The sequence below is a fragment of the Sinocyclocheilus rhinocerous genome, unplaced genomic scaffold, assembly GCF_001515625.1.
Source record: "Sinocyclocheilus rhinocerous isolate Xijiao unplaced genomic scaffold, SAMN03320098_v1.1 scaffold988, whole genome shotgun sequence".
In the NCBI taxonomy this organism is placed as follows: Eukaryota; Metazoa; Chordata; class Actinopteri; order Cypriniformes; family Cyprinidae; genus Sinocyclocheilus; species Sinocyclocheilus rhinocerous.
Genome location: NW_015650363.1, coordinates 804,262 through 826,822, shown reverse-complemented (window position 1 = coordinate 826,822; position 22,561 = coordinate 804,262). Strand labels below are relative to the sequence as shown.

The following is a 22,561-nucleotide window of genomic DNA, read 5'->3' as shown; positions in this document are numbered from 1 at the left end:
TATATATATATACTGAACACAGGTGGCATCTTTACTGCAATCTCAAATTATCGGTTTCTTCATGTGCTTTCCCAACAGTGGTAAGCAGAACCCAGTATAACAAGCCTTCCATCTGAAGCAATTAGCCACTCTGATTAAAGAAACTTGCTTAATGTAATTACTTTATACTTAAAAGATTCATTTCATCTTTTGGAAGTGCAGCTCAGATCCTGTTTGTGTCAGAGACCATTATCTTTAATGAAATCTAACAATTTAATTTGTGCATGATGGCAGTGAGGTTGCAGTGAATGGGAGGAAGTGGCATTATTAAAGGACTCTAGCCTGTTGTCTGATGGTTGTCTGTGGACTTTGGCAGACCGGAGTACTCAAGGACAATCACTGACCCTCTGATTAACATCTCATATCAGATTCAAGTCACTTCAGATCCATGATCTGCATTTTGACAGCAAGTTTGCTGTCTGATATAAAATCCTTTAGTGCATGTAAAAACTTTGCATTTGTAAGCATCAAGACTGGAAGGAGTCGAAAACATTGTCGAAGCCAACGACAATTACAAACAAACAAATCCAGGGTTTAAAATTAACATCGTGCCACACAAAAAGTGAGTGAACTGGAAAAAAGTATTAACCTAAATACATATTTTTAGTCATGAGACTGTATTTTGCATTGTGTGTTTTTCCCACTATACCAGTTGAAATGCTCAACTATTTTTCTCTTGCCATATCCTATAAGTCACAATCGGGGGAAGTTGTGGCCTAATGGTTAGAGAGTCGGACTTGTAACCCAAAGGTTGTCAGTTCGAGTCTCAGGTCTGGCAGGAATTGTCAGTGGGGGGAGTGAATAACCAGCGCTCTCATCCACCCTCAATACCACGACCGAGATGAGACCCTTGAGCAGGGCACCGAACCCTCAACTGCTCCCTGGGTGCTGCAACAAAAATGGCTGCCCACTGTTCTGAGTGTGTGTGTTCACTACTGTGTGTGTGCGCACTTGGATGGGTTAAATGCAGAGCACAAATTCTGAGTATGGGATGCCACATGTCACTTTACTTTAAATTATACAAACGTCTCATGGTAAATTTTCCACTACATTATAAGATTCTTGAGTCTGAAGTTGTCTTTAGTAGATGGTTTGAACTGTGTACATCACTTGCACTGGTATGGGTCAGATGGATCAGACTCACCCAAAAATGAAAATGTGCTGAAATTTTACTCACCCTTAGGCCATCCAAGATGTATTTGAATTTGTTTCTTCATCTGAACAGATTTGGAGAAATTTAGAATTATATAATTTGCTCACCAGTGTATCCTCTGCAGTGAATGGGTGCCATCAGAATGAGCGTTTACACAGCTGTTCTGATAAAGAAACAAATTCTTCAGCAAATTTTCATTTTTGGGTAAACTATCACTTTAAACGAATAAAAAATGTTGCAGTTCATAAAGTGACTGACTAGCATGCAAATAACAAATTTATTTACTCACCAAAGCCATCTGCCGATTGTTCATTTCGGACCCTGTTTACACCAACTCCACTAGCTAGGTTCATTTGGTTGGTGCTCTGTACTTGAAAACTAGTGTACCAGAAGTGACTTTCAATTTAATTTGTGATTTTAGCCACTGCATAATAAATAACCTTTTCATTGATTGCTTCAAAATCATAGAAAGGAAAGTGAAATCTCAGATGTTTGCATCCTAAATGTTAAAAAGTGCGACAGAGTGCTTTTGTGTAACCACAAGGAACGTATAAATGACTTCCTGATCAGCAACTGACACAAATCAATTATTTAATTTATTCCAGCTAAATAATCAAGTCCAACGTATTTCTCCAGAAGGGTGGAGATTGGGGTATCCCCATCCGAGAGTGTAGCCTGATTCGCACATTATTCAGCTCCAAAGCTGTCGATATGTCATGAGCAACTGATCCACATTCCGTGGGGAAGACAGAGACAGATTAGGACCAATATTTGAATGAGCAAATACACCGAAATATGACTAAAGCAATTAACGACAAACGAATGGAAAGAACAGATTAAAGGTACAATAGGAGATCTTGGAAAATGCTAACTTTAGCCTGATAGCACTGAAAGCGAACCTCCCACCCTTCCTGCAATCGCTGTCCAAAGCCACGCCCCCTGAACGCATTTACACTCACAGACCAGAGACAACATTACTACAATAGGCTACATCAGGTTCCCAATTCCAGCCCATGTTCCGAAGTGAAGTAAACTTCAACGGATTTCCCCTGCTCAGGGAGTAGGGAGCAATGAACTCTGTGTAGGGATCATATCGATCGGAACACAGTTCATGCACGTAGCTCACTTCTAACGAGCTGGCGCGAGGACAGGATTAACCGCTGGGCTACATCATGTGTCATTCACCAGTGAGAAATCTTTAAAATTACTACAATACCAGGAAGGAAGATCGGCTTGTTGATGTTTGCCTGCCATCCTCGCTCTGTCTGCACAGCGTGCGTGAACGCGCTGATGACGTATCCTGTATGCGCGAACCGGGTGCGCAGAGGAATGCTAATACATACATTGACAGGCAGGTAGGAAAGCATATTAAAACGCTCGGACCGAACGTTTTGATTAGACGAACATTTCTTGATCCTACACCTTCCACAGAATATATAAATACAGACAAATACATTTAGACCACTTAACTTAATGATTGCTATCGGGATGTGAAGAGACTTTCAACCAGCATAACAAAAAATGTTTCTGAAGACAATCACCTATTGCACCTTTAATTATGGTGCGGATCACTGGGGGACGACTCTTATATTACTGCTGCTTAACTACCTCCTCACTCCACCAAAGCCGAGATGATCAGACGAGCAAACAACAGAATAACTGATAAACAATGCGTGCTGATGCACTGCACTCTCTGAGGGAGGCTGATGGAATTCATTAGGCTTCTGTGAATATCAATTAAAGTCCAAAAGCTCTTTGAATTAATACAATTGTGCTTTTGGAAGCGTCAAAAACATCAATATTGTGGGTTTGAGTGGGATGTCTCTTACCCGGCTGACTCCACGGCCGCGGTCCTCTCCGTAGTTGGTGCCCAGGATCTCAAAGTAGATGTTGGGGTTAGTGCCATTATCATTAAACTCCAGCAAGCTGGCCAGACCACTTACACCTCCCTGTAAAAACAAAAAAACAAAAAAACGAAGTGATGTTTAAATCAAATGCTTACATTTGACATGTGTTTGACATGGCTTTATCATCTAATAAAAACCATGTGCATAAAAATGTCTCATTAAGCACATTATATATGTGCATATAAACATTATATATGTGTGTAATTATCACCCCACTAGTGACACCACAGAGAACTGCAAATTTAGGCTTTAACACACTCCTGTCATCATCAGAAAGTCCCGCCTGTTGTGTCAATCCAGTCAGACCACCCAAACAAAATGATCAGAATAAAATTGTTTTTTGTGCCACCAGGGAGGTCTTTTAATGTGCTATTATGAAAGCGTTTATGCTTTGTGTGCTATTCTTTTTAAATATCTACTACTACTACTATTATACACTAACATTCAGAATGTGGTCAGGAACATTTTTTTTAATCAGAAAAGATCAATTAAATTGATTAAAAGTGGCAAAGACATTTGAAATGTTACAAAAGATTTCTGTTAATAAATCATCAAATAAATCATGTTTTCTGAACTTTCTAGTTATCAAAGTATCCTGAAAATACCGTTTCATGATTCACAACAAAAAAATTAAGCAGCACAACTCTTTTCAACATTAATAATAAGAAGAGAGATCAAATCAGCATATAAGCACATTAGAATTATTTCTGAGAGAAAACTGGAATAATGGCTTCAGCTTTGCCATCACAGAAATAAATTACATTAACAAAATTACATTACAAAAATATATTAAATTATATTAAATTACAAAAATATATTAAAACAGAAAACTGCAAAATTAAATATTACTATTTAATTAATATTACCAATATTATATTTTTACTGTGCTTTTTTTATTTCTTTATTTTTTCAAACAAATGAAGCCTTGGTGAGCATAAGAGACTTTCAATAACATTTTTAAAAAAAATCGTACTGACCCCAATCTTTTGACTAGAAGTGTATAAGCAAGAACATGTGTTTTTAATAACCTTGACCCCTTGGGAAGCAAAATTTGTGTCATCAAAAAATAACAATAATAAATATAATAATAAAATTACAAATAATAATGTCTCTAATCAGAGCATGGCACAGTGGTTTGTGCACATGCTCCAACATATCACAGTGTGGCGCTCATGCAGAAGATGAGTGTTTGAGTCTAACTTTTTTGCAGATTTTTTGCTATTTGCTGATCATGCCACTCTTGTCCCTACCATTTTTTTCTCCTGTCTCTATGAGCAAAAGGGCCTCGCTCTTGTCCTTCCGTTTTTTCATCAGCACCCTTAATTTGAACTCCAAAATAGCTCCACAGCATCATTCCAGCCTACAAAAATCCCCAGTCCTAAACTGCATCCAAAACATGTCCTGCCCAGCGACAACCCACATGAACAGACAGATAATTGTTGTAAATTCACTCTACCAATAGCAGTGCTGACCGAACGAATTAGACAGCCAATTATAAAAGCTGATGAGCGCTTTCCAAATGAGTTCACCAACTGCTGCTTTGTAAAGCCGATACACACAAACTTCCCCTAATTAAGCTGTAAAGCAATGTTCCAGTCCAAACAGTCCTCCGGGAATTGAATACAAGGTCATTATGCAGCTGATGTACAGTAAAATATGTGTGTAACACTCCGTGCCATTTCAGTATACAGTATATACATTACACGCCTGCGCTCCGTTCTCCCAAACATCCCTTCGAAATGAGGTTGTTCAAATCTAGGCAGATTCCAAGGTGGTACGAGCCAGTGTGTTCTTGCGGTCACCCAGTGTCTGAATAAATTGCCCTATCTGCTTTAATACGACTGTCACACAGGCAGCGGTGTGGAGGTAAGAGCTGGCCGAGAGGTGATATCTCTACTGTGGGATGGCAGGGAGGATCAGATACATGTGGATACAGGAGGAACAGTACATCCCTCGGGGGGTAAAGCCGTTGCCCACCAAGCACGGTGTTAAACCAGCACTCAGTCACTAGCCCTGTAACATAGACTGTCATCTCACCTGAGGCAGTGTGCCATTTCTGTGGCCCTGCTGTACACCAGGCAGACAGAAGGGAGGAGAGTTTCACTGTACCACAACATTCCCCCTCTCCCCAACCGGCACCCAGATAGAGACTCATCACGGTCCTCAAAACCAAACAGTCATTTGGTTTCCAATGCAAATGCATCCAAGGTCAAACTCCCATTCAATCACATCTCTTTAATCACAGCAGGGCTCACAGTTAAGACCTTTTCTGTTGGCCTGGTCAGGTTTTCCTTTATCCTGCCAACACTTTCACAGGCCTTTTTAGTTTTAACAATGTACTTATGTGTGTGAATGCCATGCCATTAAATGTTAGAGGGATAGTTCACCCAAAAATGAACATTGTCATTATTCACACTGTTCCAAACCTGTATGACTTTCTTTCTTCTGTGGAACACAAAAAGCCGCATTTTGTTGAATATTCTGGCCCACTCTTTTCAATATAATTAAAGTGATTGAGACTGACACTGTAAAGCTATAAAATGACACAAAAAAAACTGAATAAAAGTCCAGCCAATATGATAATTGTGTGTAACAAACAGACCAAAATTGAAGTTGTTAAACACATAAAATCTTGGCATGTGCCCTAGATTTCACTGGAGTTCATGAAAGAAGTAGTGATGTCTGATTCATAAACAAATCATGATTTTGATTCAAATCGAAATAATTCACTGATCCACTTTGCCAAAATGGTCTGAATAATTAATTTTGATGAAGATATGAGTATTTTTATTTCACTGTAACAATATATATCACAATCTAGTTATTTCTGCTATAAGGTCTTTATGATATCAACATTTTTGATACCATAGAAATTTTATCATTCTTGTCACCAGTGTCAATTTCATAAAAAAACTAATACTAGCCTAAATTAAAAAAACAAACAAAAACTCAAGCTCACCGAAGACAAGTAAAATAATCAGCGATTAAATAAGAATAAGAAACTAATTACAAGCAATAGGACAAAAAACTACAGTAGAACAAATAAATAAGAAATGCTACATACATTGAATAAAGTAATCAAATGTATAAAAACACTGGATATTCTTCACTGTGTAAATTAAATAAATATTTCTTCTTATTAAAGATACAAAAGTAATTTAGTCAAGAACAGTAAGAGGTTTTCTCTCTTTTGTTGTTTGATTAACATGAATGACAGACAGGTAGGACTCTCTTGTGACAACCATTTTTTGGTAAAATTCTTTTTAACAGCCACCAACAGTAGATTCATTAGGTATTTACGAGGATACTTGCAAAGATGGGCATTTTGACACATACAAGTGTGTGTATTTAACCGTTCAAGGCCTATAAAGCGGCAAAAATAGTTCAATAGTCCGGCGCTCTATCTTCACATGAGCGTGCCTCTCTGACAGCGCTCTACATTGGTGATATGTTTAAATCAGTAGATTTTACAACATCAATAATCAATACTTCACAGTGAAAGTTCTGTCAACTAGCCTGATGCATGTTTATCGTAAAGCTCTGTACAGTACTGTACCTTCTTCACGGTATCCAGCATAGACTTGCCACCCTGCCAGGGTTTGGAGCCCTTGCGGATGCACGAAAGACTCGCCATGCTGTGCCATTTCCTGTCCTCCAGCTTCCTGTGGAAGGTGTTGGCCAGCAGCAGCACCGCGTCGTAGATGTAGCGGTTGGTGATCTGACAAGACGACAAAAAGCAGCAGGGAAACAAAGACACAAAAAGAAAAGGAACAGACGACGTGAGCACAGAGAGCCAGAGACACCAGATTAATATTCTCTTACAAGAAAAAGATTTATGTCTGAGTGGGTACAACTGGGATGAAAGGTCTCTACAGTGGAAATGACAACAGGCTGCACACATTGAAAGAGCCCTGAAAGACAATGGAGTTTAATAAGCATCAGAAAAAACACACTTAATACCTGTCATTTATAGCATGATCTAGGGTTTGTGTCTAACTTGGGACTTCAATTGTAACCTGAAACAGGTCCATATAAAATGTTAATAAATAAATAAATAAACCATTTATTTTTTTGTTTGGTCATCTTGGCATGGTTTTAATGTAAATAGTCAATGTTGTCTCGAGTAAATGTAAACAGACGGGGCCAAAAATGGCTTTGTGTCAAGATATCAATATTTGGAATCTGTGCATTGAGTTTTGAAGTATAAATGCATACTGCTCTGTTTCTATTCTGGGAAAATGAGACACACTTAAGTTTTTTCATAAAGAGTTTCTTCATCTCCATCTGAAATTTAAGTAAAACATCGTAAAACTGGCATTTTTCAACAAAATGTATGTTCACTCTGTTCAAAAGTATGAGGTCAGTTTTTTATATTTAATATATTAACATTCAATAATGTAATATTTATTAATTTTACTCTGCAATGATGCATTACACTGAACAAACCTGACAGTAAAGCAATTAAAAAATATATATATATTTCAAATAAATGTTGTTCTTTTGAACTTTACTGTATATTCAAAGAATCAATGGATCACTGTTTCCACGTTCTGTTTTCAATATTAATAATAAGAATACATATTTCTTGAGCACTAAATCAGCATATTAGAATGATTTCTGAAGGATCATGACACTGAGGACTGGAGTAATGGCTGCTGAAAATTCAGCTTTGAAATCTCAGGAATAAATTACATTTTAATATATGTTAAAGTACAAAACAGTTTCAGTTTCAATTAAAAAATATATTTCACAATATTACCATTTTTACTGTATTTTTTTTATCAAATAAATGCCGCCTTGGTGAGAATAAGAAACTTCTTTCAAAAAGATTAAAAAATCCGACCAACCTGAAACTTTTGATTGGTAGTGTTAAAAAAAAAGGCTTGAAGGAATTAAAGACTACATCCATTTAAATAGCACACAACTCTTAGATGTGGAACCTTACATATGGTTCCACATTATACAGGACAACTGGAATACTTGACACTGTATCAAGTGTCTGAGAAATCCCAACCATGTTGACAAATAACTGAGAAACACCTCTCGCTATCAACTTTGGTTTGCCATAATTGTTAAGAACGCAATTTGTTCAGGTAATCTATTCACATACGGCTATAGCCTTGACAAAAATCGTCAGCAGTAAACATCGATACATCGGCTTCAAAGCAGACTGGAAAATAAGAGGAGAGCGTCGACAGGAATGACGCACTTATCTAACGTTTGTCGAGTTAAGACAAATTCATTCTCCAGTTTTCAGGTGAATGTGGTTTGGCATCCCAACACAGAGTGGAAACACCAGTGCTGCTTGTATTTACTCTTCCTGACACCCACAAAACAACTCTTCGTCTACCGAGAGAATGGTCAAACAAAAAGAATGACCCAAAGAAGCAGACTTGACAGGGATCCACAAGACTACCAAGCAACAGTGGCGAGCCGTGTGGCTTTTCCCCATTCGCTGTATTTTTTCATCTTCAAGAGTAAAAACATAAAGGGCTTTCTTATTGATTTATGTTTCATGTCTTGGACACAAAGTGCATTTTTTGGGTGGGCTGTTTTTTTTTCGGGAAGGCTATTTCATGATATAGCATTTGCAGGAGGAGTCGAGACCACCAAAGTAACAAAGCTGCCAGTGCCAAGGGGGTAAACAGACAAAGACGGGGTTAAGTTCAGAGGGGAGAAGATCGGCTGACCAGGGAAATCCATTAAGTTTGTTTGAAGTGCAGGAGTTAGTGGGTCTCTCCAGGGAAGATGAGTGATCGGCAGTGTTGGGCAAGTTACTTCCAAAATGTAATACATTATATATTACTAGTTACTGTCTTTTGAAAGTAATTAGTTACATTACAATATTACTGTCCGGAGATTGTAACGAATAATAATATTAACCAAATTTGATTAGTAATGCGTTATATTACTGCGTTACAGCAAAAAGTAATATACTACTGTAATATTATTACTTTTGTAATGCGTTACTCCCAACACTGGTGATCGGTGGTCTAAAGGGAACGGGAGGTGAAAAGGGGTATTAAAAAAGGGAGGATAGGATATACGTTGAGATGTGATATGCTTCAGTGCAGGTTAAAATTGGGCTCTTCTGGGTTGGACTCCTGAATATTGAGCAAAACTGAATCCTTAATGTCAAACATGACCTGCTTATACAGTATGCATTCAACACTACATAGAGAAGAGCACCTGTCCCCTCATATTTCACATACTGAAAATAACGGCTGAATTATATTACAACTCAACATGTTTCTACCTTTTGATGAAATTCCATACAGTGGCCTAAAATGTACTGTATGTGGACACTAAGATACACAAACAAGCAAACAAGGTTGAAATTTGAGATCTAGCCTCATTTGTTTGCACATGCTATGTGGATTAATATTCTATGAAACATCAATAGAAAAAAAAACAACAACAATGTTTCAAGCAAACAGCCACTGTAGCAAAGTATATTCAGAATGTGTAAAGAAAGAAGTATAAAAACGGTCAAAATCTTGTTAAAATAATCAAGGCATGTTTTATAAAAATTTTACTATATGCACTACTTAATCATTTTAATTTCTGTACACCAATATACAAAGTAATAAAAATCAGTATTTACATTCTACATGCTGTATATTTTTATTAAACCCTAAAAAAAATTTTGCCTCAAAAGGGGGCTTACAATGAATTACAAAGATACATAACAGCTACAAGTGTATGCACTACTTGCTTTATGCAAGCACTATATAGCTGCGCCAGCCAAAGCTCGAAAGCGGATTTAAATTCAGCAGTTGATGACGTGATGCACTGAAAGTTCTAATCACACTGGTGTGATCTTACGCGTCAAAGGGTTAAAGTTACTCATCGTCAGGCTACAGAAGAATACCATATTTCCTCCGTTCAATTAGGCCTACATCGAGAGTCACAAAGACCTATAACAACCCAGCCACAACACATAATTGCGAATAACATGCCTTACCTTAACACAGAATCGACCACAGAGTCCAGCGTTTATATTTTTTCTACGAATCTTTGGGTTAACATGTACTAAACATGAGTGGAATTTGCACCGCAGCGCCCCCACACCTTGATGCTCATGACAAGAATAGCATGTATAGTTATCTTTATTGAAGTGAATTAGGTTTAAATTGCCGTCATGCATGAATGAATGATATTTTTGCAATTTTACACATAATAATCCACGATGATCACATTACACAAAACTGAAATTGCACGTCAAAATAACACATTGTCAATATTTTTTGAGACCCCCCAAAATGTCACAAATCCCGTTTTCAGGGGAGCCCATGTCTTATTAAGGAGAGCCGAGCTCCCCCTAGCTCCCCCGTAGTTCGCACCCTGATCACATCTGTTCATTTATGTTGTCATTTGTGTAAATTTACATGTGGGAAAATACATTTAGTTGGATAACAGGAATGGCACCCACAGGCACAGTGAAAGAACTTGAAAACCAAGCAAAACAAGATTGCTAATTTTCACATTGACATTTTCTAGTTTTCTAAGGAAGTTAGTTCAAAGGCTAATGATGACAGTTAATAGACACAATCAAAAAAGGAAATGAAGGCAAATGGTTTATGATTAACTTGAACGCATGAGTTATGAGTATGGGGGAATGAATCACACCTCTAACATCTGTGCCTTTGGGTCTTTGGGGTCGCAGAGGGACGGGTTGATGCGGTGGTTGTTCCTGACGCAGCGCTGGCTGGTGTTCTGCGGGAGAGGGAAGGTCTGTCTCACCAGGGTCAGGCGACCTATAGACTTCCTCACCAGCTCCTGCACATCCATGTCTGAAATCTCCTGCAGCACATGAAAGGAAAAAAGTGCAGAGAAAGAGAGAATAATGTCAGAAGAAAAGGGATTTTCCATGTGCAGTGAAAAATAGGCTAGAAAGATAAAAAGGATCTTGCTGAGAAGAGCTTTTTTCCTCACTTGAATGGGAAAGAAGGAGCAGAATTAGGTCCAGGAAAAAAAATATACAATCATGAGTTTCAATTTAGTAAATAACCAACTATAACTTTGTCTCAAATTTGGGTTGAGAGAAAGAAAAAGGGGTAGAGATTAAATAAGAGAAACAATGTTATCTTTTTAGGTTCCATTACTTCAGTACTTTGTCATCTTGTGACATCAATAGAAAAATTACTACCAGCTCTATAAACCTTTCTTTTCTTATGATTTACAGTACAGGTAACTGTAGATAACTGTAACAAATATAATAATTGTAGACAAATTACACAGCTTCTATAATGGGAGAATTGTAACTACAAAATATGTATTCAGCATGGATCATTTTACAAAAGATTAAAGGTTAGCCACCCAGAGAAACACTTCATTACATTAACAATTTAATGGTATGTTTACTAATAAGAAAAGAGTAATAAAAACAATAAAATACATAATTGATTAACTTTCTTAAATATTATATCTCAAAACATTTTAAAATTAACAGTACTGACCAGGGTCACAGAATAATGCAGTGTTCAGGGCAAAAATGGCACCAAAATTATAAAACTATGAAAAATGCCCCAGATATAAAAAATATGAATGTACCGACGTGATTAAAATAATAATAATAATAATAATAATAATAATAATAATAATAGATTTAACACAGATTATACAGTACAATTTAAATAATAATAATAATAATAATAATATAATTTTAGAACAGTGTTCAAATTAAAAATTCATTTGAATAAAATGAATGCAGTAAAGTGAAATAAACAACACTGTTTTTATCTGGTTAAAAAATCTCACCAAGGTTAAATAATAATAATAATAATAATAATAATAAATACAAAAAAGGTTAAAGATTAGTTCCAGTTAAACAAATATTGCCCTTCATTATACATTTTAAGTCCTGACACCAGTAAACTATCAACAAACTAAACTATCTTCACACATGGTTAAGTTCTCCAGTCAGCTAAAAATGGGCCCAATTTAAATACAAGAAACTTAACTACATAAAAATCATCATTAGTATTACAATTATTCCCATGAATGGGTATTCAGAGTGCCACCAAAAGGCAGAAAGACATGACCGTGTGCGCTCGCGTGTCCTTGTGCAGCCTTGGGAGGAATGATTGCTAATTTTAGCCCGAAGCCATCTTTTCCACAGACGGGCAGAGAAAAGTGAGTGAGCTGGGAATGATGTGATGAGAATGGACAGGGAACGTCCCCCAGTGAAGGTAGACTTCAGAGCGGCCAAGCTGTTTCCTCCGACAGCCTTCACTTTTGAGTTTCATTCTCACCTGCAAAGCTGTGATTGCTGGTGACTGGATCTCATGAAGTACGTCATTAAATCTGAACCTGCGGCACGCCAGTGAGGAACTTGCTTAGAATGTCGAAGCTGTTCAGCCTTCAATAAGATTAAAATCAAAGTTGTCTACAATACAACCTGTTCTCTGAAAGGTAATTTTAAGGTTTCTGATTGGACAGATCAAAATCTCGCCTCACGCACAGTTGAACACTGTCAAATGATGTTTGTGCCGTTGTTAATTAACGTGGTAAGCATGACAGAGGATAATTTAGAAGGCATCACGAGAGGGCACGTGAGGCCTTAACAGTGTGCTGCACAACTTTCAAGAGCAGAGAGGACATCACGCTTTTACAGACCTGAAAATACCGAAACTAAGTGGCTTATTCTACCCCCGGATGACAAACGCAAAGGTCCTTGATGCTTAATTAGGAGCACTAAATTAGAATGACACAAATATGAGCCTACAGGGTTATGGCCCAATTTTAGGGTTCAGGTTTTGGCAGCTGCTTGTTTTGTCCCCTATGAGTGCTCTCAAGTAAGGTCAACCATGAGCAATGCGTGTCCATACAGAGACATGTCAAGGTCATGTCATATGCCTTTGTGTTTAATATACGAGGACATAAAACTTTCCTCAGATACACTAAACGCTCAACCTGCCTAAATTGGTGAGTTCTGGGAAGCTGACAGCATTAAAAGATTATTAAAAGATTATGTTATTCTGAAAATGTAAAATATTCTAACAAATTCGTATGATCAGTTAATGTGAGTTGCACATTTTTGGCCAGCTGAAAGATCTTGCATAAATCAGACTTTTTACACATTTTTGTTGTTGTTGTTGTTGAAACATCCATAATAGATTTAGTTTAATTGTACTGAGGCAATTTTGGTGACATTTTTGCCCCAAGCCCCCATTATTTCCAAACCGTGGCCACCTCTGGCCGGGTATAATATAGTTGGCAATGCTCACAATGGCAATGAGGACATTATAATAAAATTAAAATGATAAACAAACAAATACATACATGCATACATAAAATTCACTTTCCCCCTAACTTTGTAAATATGTGCAGAGCAGCTGGTGCTACACACAGCCAGGAATAGCAAATGTTTGATGGACTTTCCCAAATGTTATACCAAGTTAGCTCTTCTAGTCTTAGGAATAACAGAATCGGTACAAATTCCTCCTTACAACCTAAACATGACTGGGTAAACCTAGTTTCAATAAAAGTTTCTGAACATCGAATCTAACCGATTTCAAAAAGTTGTAAAGTTTCAGTACATTTTTTTGGACTGGGGAGTGAATTTGTCACAGCACGATTTCATAGTGCACTGAACTCTATTATTCAAAAAGGCCAAACTGATTTATATGACCCATTTAAATAAAACCAGAGAGATTAATAAAGGTTACCATAGAAAGTGACTTTTAAGTTATTGAAATTCAGGCAGATGGGCTCAAGGTCTATATCTTCATTGTCTTCTTGTTGCAGGATCATTTTTAAAAATGCTTTATTCAACTAAGGAAAGTGCTGAATTATTTTAGAGCGCTATTCCCATGCTTGCCAAATCTAATTTAAATAATTGAACTGTAATTTGTCCTTATCTGGCCACCTTCATCAGGCTCCAAATGAGCTCTTGTCCGCCTCTCACTTAGACAAATAAATATATAAAGATGCAAATATATTCAAATGTGCTTACAGAAAGAATAAACTAGATTTCTCACAAAAGAGCTATGAAAAACCCACCTCATTTATGATGATCCAGTGACAGTCGAAAGCCACAAGATTTGTTTCCACCACCTAGAGAGAAAGAAAGAAACATTTAGCTGATTAGAAACTGAATAGTTTGGAAGGGAGTAAGGTGAACTGTCCCCTCCAAACACGTGATTCATTTATTATAAAAAAAATTGACAGCTACAGAGTTATTGTTGAACTTAACGATTGATCATCAAAGGTTTAATAGAGCACAAGTCAAAGGTTTATGAAATTTGACATCCATAACAGAGGCACTTAAATATCTGAATACTGTTAAAGCCTGTAAATATGTATATCGTATATTTTTTGTCTCCATACGTATCTTAAACTACACACTGTTCTTCCCATTGTGTCCCATCTGTGGCTCTCTCTCTCTCTCCGCACCAACATGACACAAAAACATAGTACCCTTCACCAATGTTTCTCCTGCCCACTGTACCAGCGTCACATTTCATTAACCATAATTGTGTAGGTGACTAAACGTGGGTGTCATAAAACATTCTGGTCATAAACAAAAGGAACAGCTGGAGAATCTGATGGCTGAAGCAGCGCTAATAGTGTTTTAATCTTCCACAAACACCTAATAAAACTTTATAATTACAAAAGAGACAAGAGGCATCACATTTTCCATCAAATGGTACAAGATGGCTGTACTTAAACAGAGCTCAGCAGGCTTTATGCTGGGGGTCTTATTGTTAAATAGGAGAGACTGGGGAGTGTTGTAACACTTTGCCTTTTATTAATAATATTATTTTTAATATAAAATTACCATATTTATCTGCAACAAATTAATTTAGAATTAAACTGCTTATCACTAAACTGTTAATTAGTGTCAAGTGCAAGCATACAGTAGGTGGTAACCCAAAATAATTAATTGTAATAATAAAATTACTTGTAAAAATAAAAAAAACTAAGCCATTCCTAATTGCCACGCATTTAATTTCAGACAGACAGATCTGTTTTCTTACCTCAAAATTAGTTTGACCAGTAAATATTTTACTTTTTTTTTTATTAATATCTAAAAATGTTTAGAAATGTTTCTAAAAAACTTTTAATGTCACCTCTGCCTACAGCCAATTTCTAATTGAATTAAACTGGAAGTGTTACAGCACTGTATTAAGCCTTGTGTAATGATTAGCTCAGTAAGTGATGCTGAAGTTTCCTTTGAAAATGCTAAGATCAGCTTGATATGTTAGCAAGATCGAGAAAAAAAAGCACATCGCAACCTCTCGACACCGAAACAGGAGTAGACATAAAGTGGCCAGTTACTAATTACATGGTCTAATCATTTTGATGTCTGAGGCTTTGTGAAGTCATTAGAGTGGCTCATGAAAAGTGTAGATGGCTCAAAGCAGTTGTTTGCTCAAATTTAGTCAAAAGTTTGGTTCCAAGGCAGATGGCTGAGCTTAATTAAAGCATTGGCTTAACTTCTACTAGACCAATATGAACCTCTAAGGCTTGTCCTAATGCTAAGAAAAAGTTCAAGGTTGTTACAGAGTGTGCTTGACCCGATCAAATATTCCTCTATATTAGACTTGGTAAAAGGCTAAGTATTTGAGTGGCTGCATCCATGCTGTTTTTTGTTTTTTTTAATCTGCTGAATATGCAATTAAAGTTGATGGTGAGAGATGTGCCACCCATTGCCAAGGAGGAAGGTATTGATTCTGGCAGTGAGCTGAAAATTTGCACAGATGAGATTGAGATCCTCACACAGAAATCTAGGAAAATCCTCAAGCCAAAGATCTGTCCAAGTTAAACAGAGTCATTCCCTGGGCAGAATCATGCTCAGGAAATTAGCAAACAATCTCTGATGTTCCTTAAAGGCACAGTTCACCATTTTGACTCTCTCGTGTCGTTACAAACCTGCATGACTTTATTTCTTTTATTAAACACAAAAATAAAAAAACTTAAAGAATGTACTGTGAATGGGAAATGGGACTGCCAAGATCCAAACTGGCCATATAAATAGAATAAAAGTACCATAATAGCATCATAAAAGTAGTCCATCCAACACAAGCGCTACATTCCAAAGTATTCTGAAGCCATTTTATAGCTTAATGTGAGGAACAAGTCCAAAGCTGCAAAGTTAAGTCTTTAGTCACACTATATATTGCGCTATTGTGTCAGTTTTTGTCAAATGACAATAACCAACGCCATTTGGTGTCAAAAGCATGAAATTATATTTTGTGTCCATACAGCTTCTACAACTTTAAATGGGAATATTATAATTGAATAACTTGCATTTTTGGAATCCAAGCATTCTGGAATTCCATGTGACGGTCAAATAAGTTTTTCATGCAGATTTCACTCATGTTCAAGTTGGTCATGTGAATTTTCCACACTGACCAACAGAAAACTGCTTGTTTGAAAGTGACTTCTATGTATATCTATATCTGCACAACAAACAACAGTCTGCAGAATTTTACAGACATGTTGTGATGCACCTTCACACAAAGCTGTTGTATGGCTTCAGAACACTTGGAATATACACAAGTTGTATGAAATACTTCTATGATACATTTAAGATTTTTTTGACAGACTCTTTTACAGACACCCCATTCATTTTTATCATATGGACAGCATGGTCAGGATATTCTTCAAAAATTGCCTTATGTGTCTCCTAAAAGAAAGCCAGTCATATGATTTGAACGACATGATAAAATGATGACAAAACATTCATTTCTGAATAAACTATCCCTTTAAAAACCACAGAGAAGAATGTACGGTCATTGCATTTAAATGACCAAACCCAAACTTGTAAAATGACTGTCTGATTATGAATATTTGGGAATCTGGTCTGACTAGCTGTTGAGCTGCAATGACAACCCTGAATGACAGTGGGTTGACAAAGTCTTACGCCTGCGAGATCAAAGCCTGTAATCACTCTGCGACATCCACTCTTTGGAAGTGCTGTCAGTTGTAAACCTACCAAGAATTAGGAGGCCATATGAATTCACATCCAGATTGTGGTTCCTGAGTTCCCCATTGAGAGAGTGGTCACCTCAGTACTGTAGGTCTCCACCTGCATTAATGTGGAAACCCAGCGAAGAATAAGCAGCTACTGTTAACCACAATCACACATCTCTTTAATTTCCCTCCTATTATTCCTTTTCTTTGCTTTCTAATGAGCCTGAGTGGTTGCGGTCTGCCTTTAACAATTCACACACACACACAAAAAAACATCTCTTCAAGAAGACACATTTAAGTTCTATACACTTTCAAATACAAGCATTGGTTAAAATTATACAGTGAAAGCAATGTCCTTCAACCAGGTGCTTTCACAGAATGATGATTATTGATTGACATCCACCAGCCACACAAAGATGTCTCTGCACCACCTCTTTTTACCTCATAAATGACCCAACGGATCCAAATGAGAACTCAAAACTTTGCAAAGAAGTTTTAGTTTCTATTTTGAGGCATACTTTCACTTATTTACAATATGTTTTGTTCATTGATTGTCTGTCTCAATTTTCAGTTCCCTGCTTGCTTTCATTACTTATCTGGTATATTATATGATCTCTGTCTGCTCTGTTAGCTTGATCATGTGACTATATATTTGTGTTCATGCTATCTATCAACCTTATGTAAAGCATCCTTGTGTTCTTGAAAATGCTTAAAGGGGTCTTGAGCATCAAATCAGAATATTACAATGATTTCGGAGGGATCATGTGACACTGAAAATTCAGCTTTGCCATCACAGGAAAAAAATCTATTTCAAAATATGTTAAAGAACAAATTTTATATTCAATTGTATTAATATTTTACAATACTACAGTTTTATTGTATTATTGATTAACTTAAATGCAGCCTTGGAGTACAAAAAACTTATTTCAAAAACATTCAAAAAGTATAATAATTTAGAGAATATTTAACTTTTTGTTTTTGTTTTACTGGACAACAAGACAGAAATTCATTCAAATTACCTGTTTTAAACTTAAGGATATCTTTTAAAGACTCAATGTGATGAACTACAAAAAATCCAAAGTTTTGCAACTATAGCTCTCTCTCATTTTAACAGCTTAATAACTGCTAAACAAGACTTTTGTTTAACAGTTAGCATGTTATTCCAAAGACAAAAATTCCCTGTGCTTCCTGTGCATTTATCATTTATCATGTTATTATGGATAATGAGATTACTATGAGCAGTGAAAAAATGCAATTTTTGCTCTTGGCAAAGTTAACAATACAACATCTCATAGACAAAACAGTCTGTGCCACTAACCACGAACGCCATATGTGACAGCAAAAAAGATCCGGTAGTTTTCTGTGCTGATTAATTCCTCAAATGGCACATTATTCTTCAGAGTGAATTCCAGCATGTTATGTACTTAGCTCACACTTGCTCGAGCATGAGCGCTTTAAATACATCAAAACTGTTGTGTGTCACAATTGCCATTTTGCTTTAATGTCAGCCAGCCTCGCTGTGAGCTGTGGCTTTAGTCATGTATAATTCATCCGCTGTGTGGAGTCTGTCAGGAGGGTGGCCCATCTAACTGCTGTAGTGTGACTTTTTACAACACACACCGCCACTGACACACACTTATCATGCCATCATCTCTGAGGGTGCAGCACTGTGTCTCCCGTAGCGGAGGTTTGGATGATGAACGCACACGGCAACACACAAACAGACATATACAGAAACACTCAAACTTGTTCACGCTTCATAATTATGCCACTTGTGTCTCTGATAACACAGGGACCGCCTACATTGGATGTGGGTATGCTGTGAAATCATAATCACATAATTAAGGGGGGAACAAATAAAAAAAGAAATACAAAACAAGCAAAGATACAGCAACGGCTAGTCATGACAAGAGGTTTCAAAACCCACTCCGTGGAATCTCATTGTCTTCATAAAGTCAACACGACTTCAAAATGGACCACGTTTACTTTCTTTACTTTACTTTACTTGCCAAGCAAAGCGCACGACACTGACAAGGTACGCGATAAAGTATGAGACCAAACGCGATTTCAGCACGTCTCCACAGTAAACAAAACAAAAAACTTTATAATACTTTATTAATACTTTCTTAATGCACATTAAGGGCTTAATGTGAACGATTCATTGGTGCATGTTATTCCAAAGACAAAAATGTCTTTGTCAAAAAATGTCAAAAAATGTTTTCATAATCTTCAATCAAAATGTAATAACTTGCTCTTCTTTTTCTGAATAAAGTTCACCCAATAGCCAAATAGCTATTTAGGCATCATTATAGCAAACTTACTGCACATTTCATCTGGCTCCATTTTTTGGCAAATACATTGCATTGCAGGAGAAATATATGCTTTGAAATCTAATTAAAATCTGATTTTTGATCATGTCTCTTGGTCTGAGTGAATAAATCAGATTTAACATGTTTTTCTTTTTTTCCCACCATTTTGTTGTGTAATGTGTTCAGGTTTGGACACTGCCCTCTTTCAAAATATATATTAAAAAATCAATTTAAAAATTAATGGCAAAACACCTATTGCTAAAGTCTGAACCTACACAGGTTTGTGTTATGTCGTACAGTTTATAAAGAGCAAAGTATGTTCCTATAAGGAAACAGGTTAGAAGCCTTTCGTTTGTGAGGGCAATGTCTATATTCTTCTCGCATCCCCCTTTAAGCGTAATTACCCTGAACTGCTTGTATAATTCCATCCTGATTTCATTGTAAATACGCTGCTGATTTACTATGGCTATAAAATGGCGCTCTGGCCTCAAGGGCGAGCCAGAGCAAACACATGACAAGCTTCAGAGTGTCATGACAAAGAGCAACCTATCAGAGCTATCGGTCACCTGTGTTTTAATAGAATAATACAGTATAATCAAGCTTCTACACTCTTGACAAATCAGCTGAACCAGCAAGCCTGTCTTTGCGGAGTCTTACTTAGTTTAAGTGAGAGGATTTCCCATGTTTCTTTCCCCGAGCAGTCATCTTTGCAGCTCCTAACATGAAATAATTATAATGTAGTCAAATAATTGCCTCGCAGGCTCATGTGTTGACAGCAGAGGCAAGAAGCTGTAACAGGCAACATGGAAGTAATTTTTTTCCATTACCATGTTTGATCCACACTGAGCAAAGCGTGGAACAAGTACGACAGCAGTAGATAAATAAGAATTTTTCATTTTATTTTTACTGTGAACACCCACATGGAATTTATAAAAAGGTCAGAGCTGGTTAGTTTTTATTACATTTTTTTTTTAATCAGGGTATGTTCTCAAATAAGTATGGCAGCTTTTTAGTGTCATCATAAAAATTAGGCTTCATAAAATGACACACGTGTACATACATGCATACACATCATAAAGTCACATACATGTTTTGAGAATAATCTTATAACACGATGAGAATAAAAAAATATATAATTCTGAGATTGTTGATATATTTTCAGAAAGCTGATATATTTCGAGAATAGTCAAAATTACAACATTTCAACATAGCATTATGGGACTAAACTCGCAATGAGACTAAAGGAGTTATGAGACTAAAAGTAACCTAAAAAATGAAATACACAAAAGTAAAATAATAATAAAAAAACATAATATAATATACATAATACATTAAAGTAACCTAAATTAAATACATAAAAGTTAAAAATAATAAAAAATATACATAATACACAAAAGTAACCTAAAACAACTAGACATACTTCTAAAATGTTTTTTTGTGATAAGCATTTTAGAATAATTTAGAATAACGTCTTATTGAACGTTACTTTCCTTACTTTATTCCTTTAATCTCATAATGCTACTTTTTTCTTTGAACTTTTGCTTCATTCTCAAAATATTACTATTTTATTTTTGTAATGGCTTTATTCTTAAAACTTTATTTTTTTTCTCGTAAATGGTCTATAATGGAACTATTATTCTCATTCATGTGTATAAAAATGTATATATTAAATTATTTTTATTTTAACATGGCACTAATATGCTGTTGTAAACAAAAAAAGCTGATTTACAAGTAACCTTTTCTCTTCCTCTACACAAAATTTGTGCAGCAGAGCCCAAATAGTGGTGCTATGGTTGTAATTTCACTATTTGTGAGAAGATAACTCACAGGGGATGTTTAGTGAAACATCTGAACATTGTCTCAACTCACCTCTATCTATGTACTTGTCAGTATTGTGCTATTACTTCAAAGTTTTATGAGCCTAAATGTTGCTATGACGGATGTTTGTTCTCAACAGTTTTAAAAATAAAGGTTATTTTTTGGCATCTACAGTTCCACGAAGATCCTTTAACATCTATAGTGGAAAAGGGTTCCTCAGATTATAAAAATTTTCTTCACACTAAGTAGTAGGGGTGTAACGATTCACTCGTTTTATTGACGCATCGATTACAAACCCTGACGATGCATATGCATCGATCTTGAAACAATTTCTATAGCGATTCAATGCTTTCAAAATATATACACATTAAATTACTACAAGCACAAATTAATGGAGACCTTGAACAGTGTCCGTGCCCTCACATCTCTCCTTGATGACTGTCACAGGATTGCGCTCGCGCTGACAACCTTGAAATAAGAGCGCAAGGTTTATCTGATAATCAGATGCATGAAACTAGCGTTTGTTGCTATAGTAAACAGACATCAGGCAGCTACGCCCCTGGTGTTAGCCTATTACATAATACTTTTAAAGCTCTTTTTTAAAATCTTGGCTTACGTACATTTTTACATATGCCATGTCATGCCATAGCATCATTAAACCGGCATCTAACAATGGACAAAAGTTTTTTTTTTTCTCTAACCTATGGTTCTGTAACCATAAAGGCTTCTGTGTAACTTGCCCCCTGACTAAGCATTTAAATAATTTAGGGGAAGCATTTAAATAATCCTGTGAATGCACTTAAAGAATGCAGAATCGAATCATTAATCGAATCGAATTTAATTGTGAATCAAATTGAATGATTCTAAATTTGCAAAAATCGTTCTTGAATCGAATCGAAAACCTATGAACCATGAATCGAATCGAATCGCTGTCTACCCAAAGATGCACAGCCCTACTAAATATAAATTGTTCTTTTAAGAACTGTTCAATGAAAGGCTCTTCAGGGAACCCAAAATAGTTACTCTACTGTATGGAATTGCAGCAAAACTCCCCTTTTGGAACTTTTTTTTTTTTTTTTTTAAAGTGAAAGAATGGGCATTTATGAGAGAGAGCGAGAGAGAGAGAGAGAGAGAGAGAGAGAGAGAGAGAGAGAAAACATTCTGCAACCCTGCAATTTGTGGAAACGTTCAAAACCCCATCCACTCTGGGTTCAGTTTGTCATTATGGGCTCAAAAGCAGTTAAAGGGGTCATATGATGCAATTTCAATTTTTCCTTTCTCTTTGGAGTGTTACAAGCTCTTGGTGCATAAAGAAGATCTGTAAAGTTGCAAAGACTAAAGTCTCAAATCCAAAGAGATATTCTTTATAAAAGTTAAGAGTCAGCCACGCCTACCTAAAACGGCTCGTTCTAACA

At 36.3% G+C, this 22,561-nt stretch overlaps 1 protein-coding gene across 3 annotated transcripts in view; it reads right to left on the bottom strand.

The window, feature by feature from the left end:
* LOC107711862 (glutamate receptor ionotropic, delta-2-like) overlaps window positions 1-22,561 on the bottom strand; it is a 423,523-nt gene that overhangs the window by 131,932 nt on the left and 269,030 nt on the right. For all 3 annotated transcript variants that reach the window (XR_001636744.1, XM_016516928.1, XM_016516929.1), the window contains exons 5-8: window positions 14,104-14,157; window positions 10,729-10,902; window positions 6,656-6,817; window positions 3,022-3,141 (exon numbers count right to left, since the gene is read on the bottom strand). Coding sequence is in view for 2 of the 3 variants with exons in the window: in XM_016516928.1 (XP_016372414.1) it covers window positions 3,022-3,141; window positions 6,656-6,817; window positions 10,729-10,902; window positions 14,104-14,157 (510 nt within the window). In the remaining variant the exon portion in view is untranslated. The remainder of the gene's footprint in view (window positions 1-3,021; window positions 3,142-6,655; window positions 6,818-10,728; window positions 10,903-14,103; window positions 14,158-22,561) is intronic.